This window comes from Lacerta agilis, chromosome 8, assembly GCF_009819535.1.
Source record: "Lacerta agilis isolate rLacAgi1 chromosome 8, rLacAgi1.pri, whole genome shotgun sequence".
Taxonomy (NCBI): Eukaryota; Metazoa; Chordata; class Lepidosauria; order Squamata; family Lacertidae; genus Lacerta; species Lacerta agilis.
Window position 1 is genome coordinate 79,402,931 of NC_046319.1, and position 15,708 is coordinate 79,418,638.

The 15,708-nt window shown below is 45.8% G+C and overlaps 2 protein-coding genes across 3 annotated transcripts in view; both read left to right on the forward strand.

The window, feature by feature from the left end:
- The window catches only part of LOC117051818 (zinc finger protein 850-like), an 87,183-nt gene that overhangs the window by 65,665 nt on the left and 5,810 nt on the right, over window positions 1-15,708 (forward strand). The window lies entirely within an intron of this gene.
- On the forward strand, window positions 5,894-7,548 carry ZNF570 (zinc finger protein 570). Its single transcript, XM_033158504.1, is given in 1 exon segment — window positions 5,894-7,548. A coding segment is annotated over 1 exon segment (912 nt). The 5' UTR covers window positions 5,894-6,229; the 3' UTR covers window positions 7,142-7,548.

Here is a 15,708-nt window from a genome sequence, read left to right on the forward strand (position 1 = left end):
TTTATTCGCTAATATTAGAAATCTTACACACCTTTAATTATTGTAAGGAATATTTTAAAATTACAGTTTTGACAGAAGAGAGAAAAACAATATCCATACCAAAAATTTCGCTATTACAGCTTCCCCCCTTTCTATTCCTTGTGCTCGCATCACTTCTATCAAACTATCTGTCTTTCCCTCTGCTCCTCTCTGTTCTTCTTCTTCTCTCTCCTTGTAAGACCTTTTAAATTTCTCCATCTCATCCACTAATCTTATATTCCTTCTCCTATCTTTGAATGTGAATGCCACTCCTTCTGGAAACAACCATTTAAACATAATACCTTTTGCCTTCAAAATGTCCATCAATATCTTACAATTACCTCTTTTTTCCAAAAAACGTTTTGGTATCTCCTTATAAATCAATACATTATGACCATCAATAATCAGCCTTCCTTTTTTGCAATATTTTATCTCTTAGCAGTCTTGAGTTTAGGATTAACAAGCAATCCCTTGGACCCCTATATTGTCTTTTCGCATCCGGTCTCATACTGAAAATTTTATCTACATCTAAGAGCATGTCTTCACTCACTCCAAGCCATTTAGATATTTCTTTTATTAATTTACTCATTATGTCCTCGTCCTATGTCTCTGGTACACCTCAAAATTTCAAAATCAGTTCTCTTTGATACATCTCCAGAGTAGCTATTTGGTCTAGCATATCTTCCTGTATCTTTTTCATCTCAGTCATTTCGCTATTTGTAATATCTTGGCTTTTCCTCAAATCCTTATTTTCCTGTTATAATTTTTTTGTATTCTCTTTCAAAGTTTCCTCATGTTTAGTCATTTTTGTTTTTAAATCCACCACCGCTTTTTCTGTCTCCATATTTTTAATTGTAAGATCTTTCATCTGGCTTGACAATTCCATAATTAACTTGTAATTTTGTTCTATCTTGACACTCATATTGTCCAATTTTTAATTAATTGATTTTTTCATATTTATTATTAGCTCTCTGATATCTGCATTAGGATCCAGTTCTACCACCAACAGCCTTCTTGCCCTCATTGCTGGTATTGTCGTCTGAAGTTGACCTTTTTTATTAGATGACATTCTTGCTTCTCTATATATAAAATAAATCCAATTTTGAAGCAGCCTCACCCCGTATAAGCTTCCCTTTTAAATTAATTCCTGGGAGTTTGAGAAAGCAAAATACCTTTAAAAATTCATCTCTTGATACATTTGTTACAATAAATCCAATACTGTAAAACAATTGCAATTTTTACTTACACAATCATTAAATATTCCTAATTTATTATCAGTATCATCATGTCTATCCCTCTCCTTTTGCTCTTGAAGGGCTGGCCTGTCTGCAGCCCCACAGCATCCCATCAGGGCCTCTTCACCAGGGGCAGCAGCAGAGGAAGGGCCTCAGGAAAGCAGCCATGACTCCTGCAGGGCTGGGAAACATCTGGCCAGATGCAAAGGAGGAGGAGGAGGAGGAGGAAGGCTGACCCCTCTCCTTCCCCTCATAGGGCCAGGGCCCCCAGAGACGCAGGGTGCTGAGCGGGGGGAAAGGAGCTCAGCCAAAGACCTCTGGGGGAGATAATATACCCCTCCGTATTTTTGTCAGGCTCCTCTAAACCGTACAAGGCCATCTTCAATGTAGGCTTCAAAGTGATTCAGGAAGTTGAAGTAGCTTCTGTCAGATTTTTTGTTTCTGTTCTTGCTTCTTTCTGTCCTTGGTTGACTAAAGAGACGGGTGACATTGGAGATGGCACAGATCCCATGATTGGGCCAAACAAAATCCATCGCAGAAAATAACCAGGCTTTTAGGATCTCAGGCAGTGAACCCTGTAGGAAGACCTCACATCCAACTCCCTTTAGTTATTCCTGGGTCACAAGCATTAATTAGCACTGCTCCATGATTTGGGGCTCCTTTGCTTCCTGAGGCTGTAATCCGTTTCCCTCTCATTTGCAGGTGGTGATGATGTGGAGCTGAACAACGAGGGAGACCATGACAAAATCCACACAGTGGGAAAGTTATATCCATATTCCGAGTGCAGAGAGAGCTTCAGTCCGAGCTCCCATTCCACTTCAAATCAAAGAAATCCCCTTGAGAAGAAACCTTATCAGTGCCAAGAGTGTGGAAAGAGCTTCAGTCAGAGAAACAAGCTCACTGTCCATCAGAGAATTCATACAGGGGAGAAACCTTATCAGTGCCAAGAGTGTGGAAAGAGCTTCAGTAATGGGGGAAATCTCGCTGCCCATAAAAAAATTCATAGAGGAGAGAAACTCTTTTGGTGCCAAGAGTGTGGAAAGAGCTTCAGAAAAAAGGAGAGTTTAACTTCCCATCAGAGAATTCATACAGGGGAGAAACCCTATCATTGCCAAGAGTGTGGAAAGAGCTTCAGAAAAAAAGACAGTTTAACTTCCCATCAGAGAATTCATACAAGGGAAAAACCCTATACATGCCTAGAGTGTGGGAAGAGCTTCAATAATGGGGGCAATCTCGCTTCCCATAAAAGAATTCATACAGGAGAGAAACCCTTTCAGTGCCAAGAGTGTGGAAAGAGCTTCAGAAAAAAGGACAATTTAACTTCCCATCAGAGAATTCATACAGGGGAGAAGCCATATCAGTGCTTGGAGTGTGGAAGGAGTTTCCGTTACAGCAGCCTCCTCACTGTCCATCAAAGAATTCATACAGGGGAGAAACCCTATGAATGTTTGGAATGTGGAAAGAGCTTCAATAAGAGCAGCAATCTCACTGCACATCAGAGAATTCATACAGGAGAGAAACCCTATCACTGCCAAGAGTGTGGCAAGAGCTTCAATTACAGCCACCAGCTAAGTGTCCATCAAAATATTCATACAGGGGAGGCACTCAATCAGTGCTAAGAGTGTGGAAAGAGCTTCCAAAAAAATGGAGAGTTTCATACAGGGGAGAAGCCATATCAGTGCTTGGAATGTGGAAGGAGCTTCCATTACACCAGCAATGTCACTTTGCATCGGAGGATTCATACAGGGGGGTGAAACCATATGAGTGTTTGTCATGTTGGAAGAGCTTCCGTCATAGCCACCAGCTTACTGTGCACCACATAATTCATACCGGGGAGAAGCCATATCAGTGCTTGGAATCTGGAAGGAGTTTCATTGAGAAGATTAAACCGATGATCCATCAAAAAATGCACAGCGGTGGAAAATATTTCAGTGCCAAGAATGTGGAAAGCGCTTCATTCACAGGGCCCGCCTCGCTTCCCATCAAAGAACTCACTATGGGGGAGAATTATGGTAGTTACTATATACAGTTTTAATTTTAGGAGACTTCAATCAGTGTGAGGTGAGGATTTCAGCTGGGTTCCTTGCCGCATCTGGTGCCCCATAGCTATTGCTACTACTTACCCAGAACTGTGACTTCCAAGTCCTAGGCCAGGGTGTTTAATACCTTCTTCACATCATGACTGAACAGAGTGATAAGAGCGATTGGGCGACACTGATGAAGTTGCCTTCCATGTTCAACTTTCCTTGGAAGGACTTGGTATAAAAATTGTGATACTTAATTGAATATTAAATATTATAGATTTTGATTTTCTCCTACTATTAATTGCATTTAGCCTGTTTGATAGAATGTATTAGGCTTTATTTTTATGGGTCTGTGTTTTGTAACCCTCATGCCATTCTCCTGAACTGTGTAAAGCTGTGATGTGTAGGTTGGCTACCACTTCCAGCCTTATCTGACCCCAGAAGGCAAAAGATGTTTCGGGAAAGAGGGAGGTGTTGAGATACCATCAGGGTGTGAACTCACATCTCTCCTCAAAGCTCTTTGACATGTTTTGGTACCAGGGATAGGGAATTGGAATGTCAACAGTCCCATGGAAGGCCTGGTTGCCAAGGGAATGGTCTAAACATGTGATATATGAGACCCAAATGGCCTGGGCACTCTGGGACACTGCAAGGTAATTTCAGAGGAGTCCATACCAGCATTGGAGCCACATGTCCCATGATCTGTGACCTTTTTGGATGTTTTATAAGTCTTTAGTGTTGTGTATATAAGTGTCTTCTAACGTGCCTCCTCGCTGCCTTTTCAAACTAGCCGTTCTGCTGAACAACTGGTTATCAAGACTTTCCTATTGCAATAGTTTGAATAAACCATGTCCCTGCAGGATGCTGAGATTGTTCTCATTCTCTTGCTTCTGAGTTTTTGTTTCAGGTATACCCTCCCCTGGGCCATGAACTGGTGATGTAGAAGCGAATTCTTACCACATGAACAATTCACATACTTTATATTTTCCTTTCTTCTGTGAGAAGCTTAAGTCAAGGGAAGGGAAGAGCTAAGGGCAGGAATGTGTTTAAAGAGGGAACAGAATCTCATTGCATTGTTTCAATAAAATGTTGAATCCCAGGTGCAAAGTTTCCATCCTCATTTCCGTCGCTGATTGTAAGGTGGGAGAAGCAAGGCTATATACTGACATTTAAAGGATACTAGACAAATAAAGTTTATTTGATATACAGCGGAACCTCAATTTTTTATTGTCTTCGAAGCTGAACGTTCAGTTTTTGAATGCCAAAAACCTGGAAGTAATTGCTTCCATTTTCGCTGTGTGTTTTTCCATTTTCACTTTTGCGTCTCTGTTTTCGAATGTTTTTCGGATTGTAGTTCTACATGGTAATACAAACAGTTTATCCAGAGCTTCCACATATAACAAGAAGGGTTGTCTATATTTGGAAAAGTAGCAAATATCAAAAGGAAAATGCTTTATTAGGAAGAAAAAATAAGAGAGTAAGGCCGAAGGAAATGGGGTTGGGAAGAGGCTGGTGCGGTTTTAAGGCAGTGTTTGACCTCAGAGTTCAGGTCTCAGTCCTTTCAGGGTGCTGTTGGCATCCAAAGGAAAGCCAGGCTGGTGCCCGGAGAGTTTGGCCAGGAAAAGGCCCGCCAGGAGGATGTCCTTGCAGAGCCTCTCCCCCTCCGGACCTTCCGTGCTCCTCCTGCTTCTGTTTCCAAGGGAGGGGACAGCTCAGAAGCCAGGCTGGAGGGTCACCCAAATAAGACCCTCGTGGGTGCAGGCCATGCTTTGCAGAGGGAGAGAGGGGGGAGCTGGGTGCACCTGGCTCGCCAAGGATTAAAAGGAACTGAGCTGGATTCCTAGAGAGGACAGAAAGTGCTGCCTCCATGGCTCCTTCTGGGTTCCGGTGAGTCTCCCTTCTCTTCCCGCTTAGGTTGGCTTGGGGAGATGGGGGAGTCCCCGGGCTGCAGGGGAGGGTGCAGGGCAGCCAGGAGGCTCCCCCAAAGAAGACCCCTCTGCCTGCGTGGCTCCTGAGAGATAGGGGCCTGGGGAGCTCCGCTTTGCAAGGGTTCAAAGGAACAGCGCAGAAAACCAGCCACGAAGGCATCCTTCTTAGGGACCCCCAAAGTCATCTAGCCCAACCCCCAGCCACGTAGGAATCTCTTGCCCAACCTGGGGCTGGAACCCAAGACCCTGAGATCAAGGGGACTCATGTTCTACCAGCTGAGCTCTCCTGCCTTTTTCGGGCTGATTTCTGCAATTCACGTGGCTCCTCCTGGGCTCCTCAGACAGAGAGAGAGAATGTGAGCTTGGTTTGCTCCACCTTTCAAGGGTTAAAAGGAACTGAGCTGCATTCCTAGAGAGGACAGGAAATAAAGGGGGGGCTAGGTCCTCCCGAGCAAAAGCCCCTCCCCCTTTCCCAGGTTCCTCCCAGCAAGAGGGGGAAGGGGGCTTCCGTGTCCTCTGCAGGAGCTGCCTCAGTTTCCCTTCAGGGACCTGGTGAGTTTCCTCTCTTTTCTGCCTTAGGGTGCATTGGGGGAGAAGTGGGGCGGGGGTGTCCCAGAGCTTCAGGAAGTTGAAGTAGCTTCTGTCAGATTTTTTTGTTTCTGTTCTTGCTTCTTTCTGTCCTTGGTTGACTAAAGAGATGGGTGACATTGGAGATAGCACAGATCCCATGATTGGGCCAAACAAAATCCATCCCAACCCTGTAGGAAGACCTCACATCTAACACCCTTTAGTTATTCCTGGGTCACAAGCTTTAATTAGCACTGCTCTATGTTTTGGGGCTCCATTGCTTCCTGAGGCTTCAACTGTTTCTCTCTCAGTTGCAGGTGGTGATGAATTGGAGCTGAACAACAAGGGAGACCACGACAAAATCCACACAGTGGGGAAGTCATATCCATATTCCGAGTGCAGAGAGAGCTTCAGTCAGAGCTCCCATTCCACTTCAAATCAAAGAAATCCCATCAGGATGAAACCCTATCAGTGCTTGGAGTGTGGAAAGAGATTCATTCAGAGAAAGAAGCTCACTGTCCATCAGAGAATTCATACAGGGGAAAAACTATTTAATTGCCTAGAGTGTGGAAAGAGCTTCAATCATCGGGGTAATCTTGATTCCCATAAAAGAATTCATACAGGAGAGAAACCCTATCAGTGCTTGGAGTGTGGAAAGAGCTTCCGTCAAAAGGGAAGTTTAACTTACCACCAGAGAATTCATACAAGGGAGAGGCCATATCAGTGCTTGGAATGTGGAAAGAGCTTCAGTCAGAGACACAAGCTCACTGTCCACCAGAGAATTCATACAGGGGAGAAGCCATATCAGTGCTTGGAATGTGGAAGGAGTTTCCGTTACAGCTACCATCTCTCTGATCATCAAAGAATTCATACAGGGGAGAAACCTTATCCATGCGTGGAATGCGGAATGAGATTCAGAAGTAAAAGCCATCTCACTGTCCATCAGAGAATTCATACAGGGGAGAAACCCTATGAATGTTTGGAATGTGGAAAGAGCTTCAGTAAGAGCAGCAATCTCACTGCGCATCAGAGAATCCATACAGGAGAGAAACCCTATCACTGCCAAGAGTGTGGCAAGAGCTTCAGTTATAGCCACCAGCTAAGTATCCATCAAATTATCCATACAGGGGAAGCACTCTATCAGTGCCAAGAATGTAGAAAGAGCTTCAGTCGAAAGGATAGTTTCACTTCCCATCAAAGAATTCATACAGGGAAGAAACCTTATCAGTGCTTGGAGTGTGGAAAGAGCTTCATTCAAAATGGCTGTCTTATAGCCCATCAAAGAATTCATCTATGAGAGAAGCCCTATCAGTGCCAAGAGAGTGGAAAGAGCTTCAGAAAAATGGACAGTTTCATACAGGAACTATGACTTCCAAGTCCTTTGCTAAGGTGTTTTAATACCTTCTTCACGTCATGACTGACCAGAGTGATAAGAGCAATTTGGCGTTGAAGTTGTTCCCCATGTTCAACTATCCCGTGGAAGATGATCTTTGGTGACATGACCATCAATTTCTTAGGATAACGATAGGGTTGGCGATGGGATGGGAGCTTCTCTAATCCAACTTCTTTCTTCCTGGGAGGAAGTGGGCCTGTCCCGTCTAGCGTCTTCAAAGATGGAAGGAAGGAGACGAAGGGAAGAGCTAAGGGCAGGAATGTGTTTAAAGAGAGAATAGCATCTCATTGCATTGTTTCCATAAAATGCTGCAGCCTTTTCAAACTAGACGTTCTGCTGAACAACTGGTTAGCAAGGCTGTCCTATTACAATAGTTTGAATAAACCTGGTCCCTATAGGATGCTGAGATTGCTCTCATTCTCTTGGTTCTGAGTCTTTGTTTCAGGTATTCCCTCCCCTGGGTCACGAACCGTTGGTGTAGAACAGGCATCCCCAAACTTCGGCCTTCCAGATGTTTTGGACAACGGTTCCCATCATCCCTGACCACTGGTCCTGTTAGCTAGGGATCATGGGAGTTGTAGGCCAAAACATCTGGAGGGCCTCAGTTTGGGGGTGCCTGGTGTAGAAGCAAATTCTGATCACACGAGCAATTCACATACTTTATATTTTCCTTTCTTCTGTGAGAAGCTTAAGTCAAGGGTAGGGAAGAGCTAAGGGCAGGAATGCATTTAAAGAGGGAACAGAATCTCATTGCATTGTTTCCATAAAATGTTGCATCCCTGGTACAAAGTTTCCATGCTCATTTCCGTCGCTGATTGTAAGGCGGGAGAAGCAAGGTTTTATACTGACATCTAAAGGATACTAGACAAATAAAGTTTATTTGATATACAGTGGAACCTCGGGTTTTTTAGCGTCTTCGAAGCTGAACGTTTCAGTTTTTAAATGCCGAAAACCTGGAAGTAATGGCTTCCATTTTCGAACGCAGCTCGGACATCGTGTAGCAATTGGTCAGGCCAGTCAAATGACCACATAGCAACAGAGAAATAAAGCAAGAAATTTTTAATTGTTTGCCAGCAGCAAGGAATGGCACGGAGGAATAAGTTCCGAAGTCCGGCCTCTCCCGACAGGGGAGGCTTCCCTTTATACATTTCTTGAGTCAGGTCTTTATCCAATCAAAAGTTATAGCATACACATACTCTGATAGATACAATAGATTCCGCCTGGAGACAAGAACTGCTTTTCCTGGAGAGTGTGTTCCAGATAGAAACATTAGATTCTGCCTAGAGACAGGAGAGTGTGTTGGATATTACCCTTCCATGTCCTTATTTGGCAACCTTTATCAGCCGACCTCTGTGTGTATTTACTGGGTATGGGGCTTGGCCTAGATCAACAAAATGGCTTCCTTGCTTAACATTTTAATTCTCAAAATGGCTTCTCTGAAAAAAAGGACAGTTTAACTTCCCATCAGAGAATTAATACAGGGGAGAAAACTTACAAGTGTCTGGAATGTGGAAAGAGATTCAGTCACGTCTGCCAGCTTACCGTCCATCGAAATATTCATACAGGGGAGAAGCCATATCAGTGCTTGGAATGCAGAATGAGATTCAGAAGCAAAAGCCAGCTCACTGTCCACCAGAGAATTCATACAGGGGAGAAACCCTATGAATATTTGGAATGTGGAAAGAGCTTCAATAAGAGCAGCAATCTCACTTCGCATCAGAGAATTCATACCGGGGGGGGGGGGGACACCATATGAGTGTTTGTCATGTTGAAAGAGCTTCTGTCACAGCCACCAGCTTACTGTGCACCACAGAATTCATACAGTCATACCTCGTGTTATGATCACTGCGGGATGCGAACAGCGCGGGTTGCAAACGCACTGAACCCGGAAGTACCAGAATGGGTTACTTCCGGGTTCGGCAGTTCGTTCATACGCAGGGGCACATAGTTACATCATATGCATGCGCAGAAGCAGTGCTGCGGGTTGTGGACTGCTCAGGATGCGAACGGGGCTCCGGAACGGATCCTGTTCACATCTAGAGGTACCACTGTACAGGGGAGAAACCCTAGCAGTGCTTGGAATCTGGAAGGAGCTTCATTGAGAAGACTAAACTCTCAAGCTATCAAAGAATTCACAGATGTGGAAAATATTTCAATGCCAAGAATGTGGAAAGCGCTTCAGTCACAGGGCCCATCTTGTTTCCCATGAAAGAACTCACTGTGGGGGAGAATTATGGTAGTTACTATATAGAGTTTTCATTTTAGGAGACTTCAATCAGTGTGAGGTGAGGATTGCAGCTGGGTTCTTTGCCACATCTGGTGCCCCATAGCTATTCCGACTACTTACCCAGAAGTGGGTCTGCGTTTTGTAACCCTCATGCCACTCTCCTGCACTGTGTAAAACTGTGATGTGTTCGTTGCCTACCACGTCCAGCCTTATCTGACCCCAGAAGGGCAAATGATGTTTTGGGAAAGAGGGAGGTGTTGAACTACCATCAGGGTGTGAACTCACATCTCTCCTCGAAGCTCTTGGACATGTTTTGGTACCAGGGAAGTAAGGGGATTGGAATGTCAACAGTCCCATGGAAGGCCTGGTTGTCAAGGGAATGGTCTAAACATTTGACATATGAGACCCAAATGGCCTGGGCACTCTGGGACACCGCAAGGTAATTTCAGAGGATTCCATACCCGCATGGAGCCACGTGTCCCATACCCTGTGTATGTTTTATAAGTCTTTAGTGTTGTGTATATAGGTTTCTTCTAATGTACCTCCTGGCAGCCTTTTCAAACTAGCCATTCTGCAGAACAACTGGTTAGGAAGGCTGTCCTATTGCAATTTGTTGTTGTTGTTCAGTCGTTCAGTCGTGTCCGACTCTTCGTGACCCCATGGACCAGAGCACGCCAGGCACGCCTATCCTTCACTGCCTCTCGCAGTTTGGCCAAACTCATGTTAGTAGCTTCGAGAACACTGTCCAACCATCTCATCCTCTGTTGTCCCCTTCTCCTTGTGCCCTCCATCTTTCCCAGCATCAGGGTCTTTTCCAGGGAGTCTTCTCTTCTCATGAGGTGGCCAAAGTACTGGAGCCTCAACTTCAGGATCTGTCCTTCTAGTGAGCACTCAGGGCTGATTTCTTTGAGAATGGATAGGTTTGATCTTCTTGCAGTCCATGGGACTCTCAAGAGTCTCCTCCAGCACCACAATTCAAAAGCATCAATTCTACGGCGATCAGCCTTCTTTATGGTCCAGCTCTCACTTCCGTACATTACTACATTACTGCAATAGTTTGCCTAAACCGGGTCCCTGCAGGATGCTGAGATTGCTCTCATTCTCTTGGTTCTGAGTTTTTGTTTCAGGTGTTCCCTCCCCTGGGTAACAAACTGGCGATGTAGAAGCAAATTCTTACCACACGAACAATTCACATACTTTATTATTTCTATTGCTATTAACTTTGTATAGCACCCTTGATCTGAAAATGCCAAGGGTTTTTAGAGCATGATTAGGGAGGCTCACAGTGCTACCTCTTTCAGTGCCTCGAAGTTGCAAACTGGTGGTGCTCCTTTTCTCCTGCTGTGGAAGTTAGGATATGAACCAGTGGCCTAAAGATCCTGGAATGGGGTTCTAATTAAACTTCAGGAAGATCTCTCTGACAGTAAGGACTGTTCAACAGTAGAACAGACTCTGTCAGAAGGTGGTGTCCTCTCCTTCTTGGGAGATTTTTAATCAGACGTTGGATGGCCATCTCTCATTGAGTTGAGATTCTTGCATTGCCAGTAGTTTGACTAGATGTTATTTGTTACAGGTAGGTAGCCGTGTTGGTCTGCCATAGTCGAAACAAAATAAAAAATCCTTCCAGTAGCACCTTAAAAGATCAACTAAGTTTGTTTTTGGTATGAGCTTTCGTGTGCATGCACACTTCTTCATATGTTCATTGGGGTGCCTTTCTACTCTACATTTCTGTTCTGTTCTATTCCTGATTGCCAGTCGTCCTCGGCATGACCAGGATGGTGGCAGTGTCTCCTTGAAGCTCTTCCTGGTATCTTCTGAACACACACAGAGCACATTTGCCATAAAAGGCAGTAGTCTCCATCTTTCGTCTGTGAGAAGCTTAAGTCAAGTGCTGTCCTCTTCATTTTCGAAGTTGAGCAGTTAAGCAAACACTCTACTCCTTGCACAAGTGTTTGCATACAGAGTGAGAGATAGAAAAACATGTGGGATGTAAACGCAGAGCAGCCAAACCCAACACTGCTAGAGAGGACATGAAGGTAACTCAGTCCTCCAGGCTTAACTTCCTGTTTACCTGGACTGAGTTACAGGAACCAGAAGTAGGTGTGGTCTTACCTGGGAACCAGATCCCAAAGAAGACTCCCCATTTTGCCTCGTCGTTTGAACAAGCAGGATGCTCTCTCTCAGCTGAGAGAAGCAGAGGTGAAGCCTGTTCGCTTATGGAAGCAGCTTCACCACGTGTAAATAGATTTATCTAAGTTTGTCTGCCTCTTTTAGCCTGTACTGTGACTCACGGATGACTGTAAGTAAACTCTATTATATCTAATAATCAGTGCTGTATTGTGTCTTTGCTTTTAAGAGGGAAGAAGGGGAATATACCAGGAATATATATTTCTTATAGAGGCTTTAGCAAGCCTATGCAACCGTTTTCTGCTGTGTTTTAGAAGGGAATGTAATTCTGCTAAGTTTGGAGCTTGCTCACATAAGCTGGGATGATATATATAAAATAATATATACTCATCCACACTCCCAAACATTCCCACAAAACATATACAAAACAACAATTGATGTGAGGGATTGAAATGGTTGTAAAAATACGTTGGTGGTTTGGGAAACCCTATCAAGCTCCTCAATGGTCAGAAGGATGGGTGAACCCCAATCAAGGAGAAGCAAAGCAAAGCCACTTTAAGCAATGGTCCTTTATTCTGTTGCAACCAGGTTCCCTATAAAAGCAGCAGCAGGAACAGCAGGAGGAAGCCCTATGCAAGGCAAGTCTGGATTTCTTACACCCCTAGGATTGTGGGGGGTCCTAAATGTCATTTTGCAAGGTGAGGGAGTTGCATTTGTGTGGTGTGCAAGGAGGTGTAAAGATTGTTAGGCAGGAGAAGCAAGGTTATATGGTGACATCTGAAGGATACTAGAGAACTAAAGTTTATTTGATACACAGTAGAACCTCGGTTTTCGAGTGTATTGGAAGCCAAACATTTTGGTTTTCGAATGCCAAATACCCGGAAGTAATTGCTTCCGTTTTCAAACACACCTTGGACATTGAACGCCTTCCGCTGCGTGTTTTTCCTTTTTTTGAGCTTCAGTTTTCAAACAAATTATAGATTTACATATAACTATTTGGACAGTGTTCTCGAAGCTACTTTCATGAGTTTGGCCAAACTGTGGGAGGCAGTGAAAGATAGGTGTGCCTGGCGTGCTCTGGTCCATGGGGTCACGAAGAGTCGGACATGACTGAACAACAACAACAACATTTGTATCACCATGTAGGTTTATCTAGAGCTTCCAGATATCACAAGAAGGGTTGTCTTTATTTGGGAAAGTTGTTGTTTAGTCATGTCCGACTCTTCGTGACCCCATGGACCAGAGCACGCCAGGCACGCCTGTCTTCCACTGCCTCCCACAGTTTGAACAAAATAGGAAATTCTTTCCAGTAGCACCTTAGAGACCAACTGAGTTTGTTCTTGGTATGAGACCAACTGAGTTTGTTCTTGGAAAGCTCATACCAAGAACAAACTCAGTTGGTCTCTAAGGTGCTACTGGAAAGAATTTCCTATTTTGTTTCGACTATGGCAGACCAACACAGCTACCCACCTGTAACTCCCACAGTTTGGTCACTCATGTTGGTAACTTCGAGAACACTGTCCAACCATCTCGTCCTCTGTTGTCCCCTTCTCCTTGTGCCCCCCATCTTTCCCAGCATCAGGGTCTTTTCCAGGGAGTCTTCTCTTCTCATGAGGTGGCCAAAGTATTGGAGCCTCAGCTTCAGGATCTGTCCCTCCAGTGAGCACTCAGGGCTGATTTCCTTAAGAATTGATAGGTTTGATCTTCTTGCAGTTCATGGGACTCTCAAGAGTCTCCTCCAGCACCATAATTCAAAAGCATCAGTTCTTCGGCGATCAGCCTTCTTTATGGTCAAAATAAGAGAGTAAGTCCGAAGGAAATGGGATTGTGAAAAGGCTGGTGCGGTTTTAAGGCAGTGTTTGACCTCAGAGTTCAGGTCTCAGTCCTTTCAGGGTGCTGTTGGCATCCAAAGGAAAGCCAGGCTGGTGCCCGGAGAGCTTGGCGAGGAAAAGGCCCCCCAGGAGGATGTCCTTGCAGAGCCTCTCCCCCCTCCGGACCTTCCGTGCTCCTCCTGCTTCTGTTTCCAAGGGAGGGGACAGCTCAGAAACCAGCCCAGAGGGTCCCCCAAATAAGACCCCCGTGGGTGCACGACATGCTTTGCAGAGGGAGAGAGGGGAGCTGGGTGCGCCCGTCTCGCCAAGGGTTAAAAGGAACTGGGCTGGATTCCTAGAGTGGACCGGGAATAAAGCGAGGAGGCTCCCCGCCGGAGGGTGCAGGGCAGCCAGGAGGGTTCCCCAAAGAGACTCATGTTCTACCAGCTGAGCTCTCCTGCATTATTCGAGTTGATTTCTGCAATTCACGTGGCTCCTGAGAGAGAGAGAGAGAGAATGTAAGCTTGGTTTTCTTCACCATGCAAGGGTTAAAAGGAACTGAGCTGCATTCCTAGAGAGGAAAGTAAATAAAGGGCGAGGGACGAGGTCCTCCCGAGCAAAATCCCCTCCCCCTTTTCCAGGTTCCTCCCTGCAAGAGGGGGAAGGGGGTTTTCGTTTCCTCTGCAGGAGCTGCCTCAGTTTCCCTTCAGGGACCTGGTGAGTCTCTCCTCTTTTCTGCCTTAGGGTGCATTGGGGAGAAGTGGGGCGGGGGTGTCCCAGGGCTGCAGGGGGCGGGTCCACGAGGAGACAGCTCAGCTCCTGCAGGGGGATCCCCAAGAGGTTCTGCCCCCCCCTTCCCCTCTGCAAAACCAGGGAGGCTGCAACTAGCAGGAGGTCTGCAACCCTCTTCTTCCTTTGTATCAAGCCGCCGCTTCCTCCTTTGGGGGGGGGGGGTCCACTGACTCAGGAAGGAATCCCGATGGGATTGAGGAAACAGTCACGTTCATTAACCCAGGTGGCAGCCAGATGGACACATTTGGAAGTAGAAATCAATAAAGTCCTATGTTGCAGTGTGCAGGTAGACCCATGGAACTCCCTCCCACAGGAGGAAGGGATGACCACCAAGCCAGATGGCTTTAGAAGAGGATGAGAGCAATTAAGGGGGGAGCAGAGGGCTAGCTATGGCTCCTGGCCCCCACAGTTGGTGGCAGCCATGCTTCTGAATGGCAGCTGCTGGGAAGTGCAGGGGGAGAGAGTTGCCCCTGAGCTTCAGCCCTGCTGTTGGGCTTCTAAAAAGAGGCTCCAGGTTGGCCTCAGTGAGAACAGGAGGCTGGACCGTCCTCACCCAAAAGGAAAGCAGAGCCCAACCTGGTGATAACAGAATAAAGGATGCAATGAGGGAGCTGCATGGACTGGGTGGGCACAGAGGAATGGTGAGGGGACAAGCTGGGGAACCCCCAATGGAAGTCAGCTCTGGGTCAGGGGAGGTTTTTGGGGGCAATGATGAATGGTTAGAGGGAGAAGACTGGGAGGAGGAGGAGTCTGAAGCTGAAGAGGTAACGGGGCTTAGTGAGTGGGGGGAATCTGTGGTAGAGAGCAATCTAGACCCAGAGGTAGGAGAGTGGGATGAGGGACGCCAAGAGGTAAGGGTGATTCTGGCTGGTGAAGAGGAATAGGGGGCTCCCCTCCTCTTGTGACAAGCTCCCCCCCCCATCATTACAATCAATTACTTGATGTTCACCCAAATTTCGCATAGCAGATTAAAACATGTCTTTTGGCCCAGCCAAAAATTATTTGGTCCAACCCACCTGTTCTTTGGCCAGGTGAAGCTCTGGTCCTAAGACGGTTGGCCAGGTAAAGTTCTAGCCCTCAGAGTAAAGAAAGAGGGAAAGAAATGTGCCCTGACATTTGGGGGTGGGAGAAACCCCCACAATTGCCTTGGGTCCCAGTTACACTTAGTACAGATGACTCATCCATTCTGACTTCTTTCCTTTATTTTTTAAAGAAAAGTCAGTCTGAGTTATGGTGCAGTCCAGCCTTGGTTCCTAGCAAGACTCATCCTCGCTTGCCCAGGGAACATTTCTATTCACCTGACTGTGTATTATTTTTATATCAGAAAAATGTATTTGCTTTTTAGGATTTGCTAAAACCTCTCATTAGGACACAGAACTTGGCAGAAGACGTAGGGACTTCTTTCGATTTGTTGGAGGTGTCCTGAGAACAGAGATGGATGAGCAAGACTCAGCTGGGCCTGAAGCAGGAAGACTTCATTCCATCCAAACTCTTAGACATGCAGGATGCTGGGGGAAGTCTGTCCAAAGTATCCTGGGTGAGGAGGACACCCTCCGCTCAGATGTGCAGAGCCAGCATCTCGGACG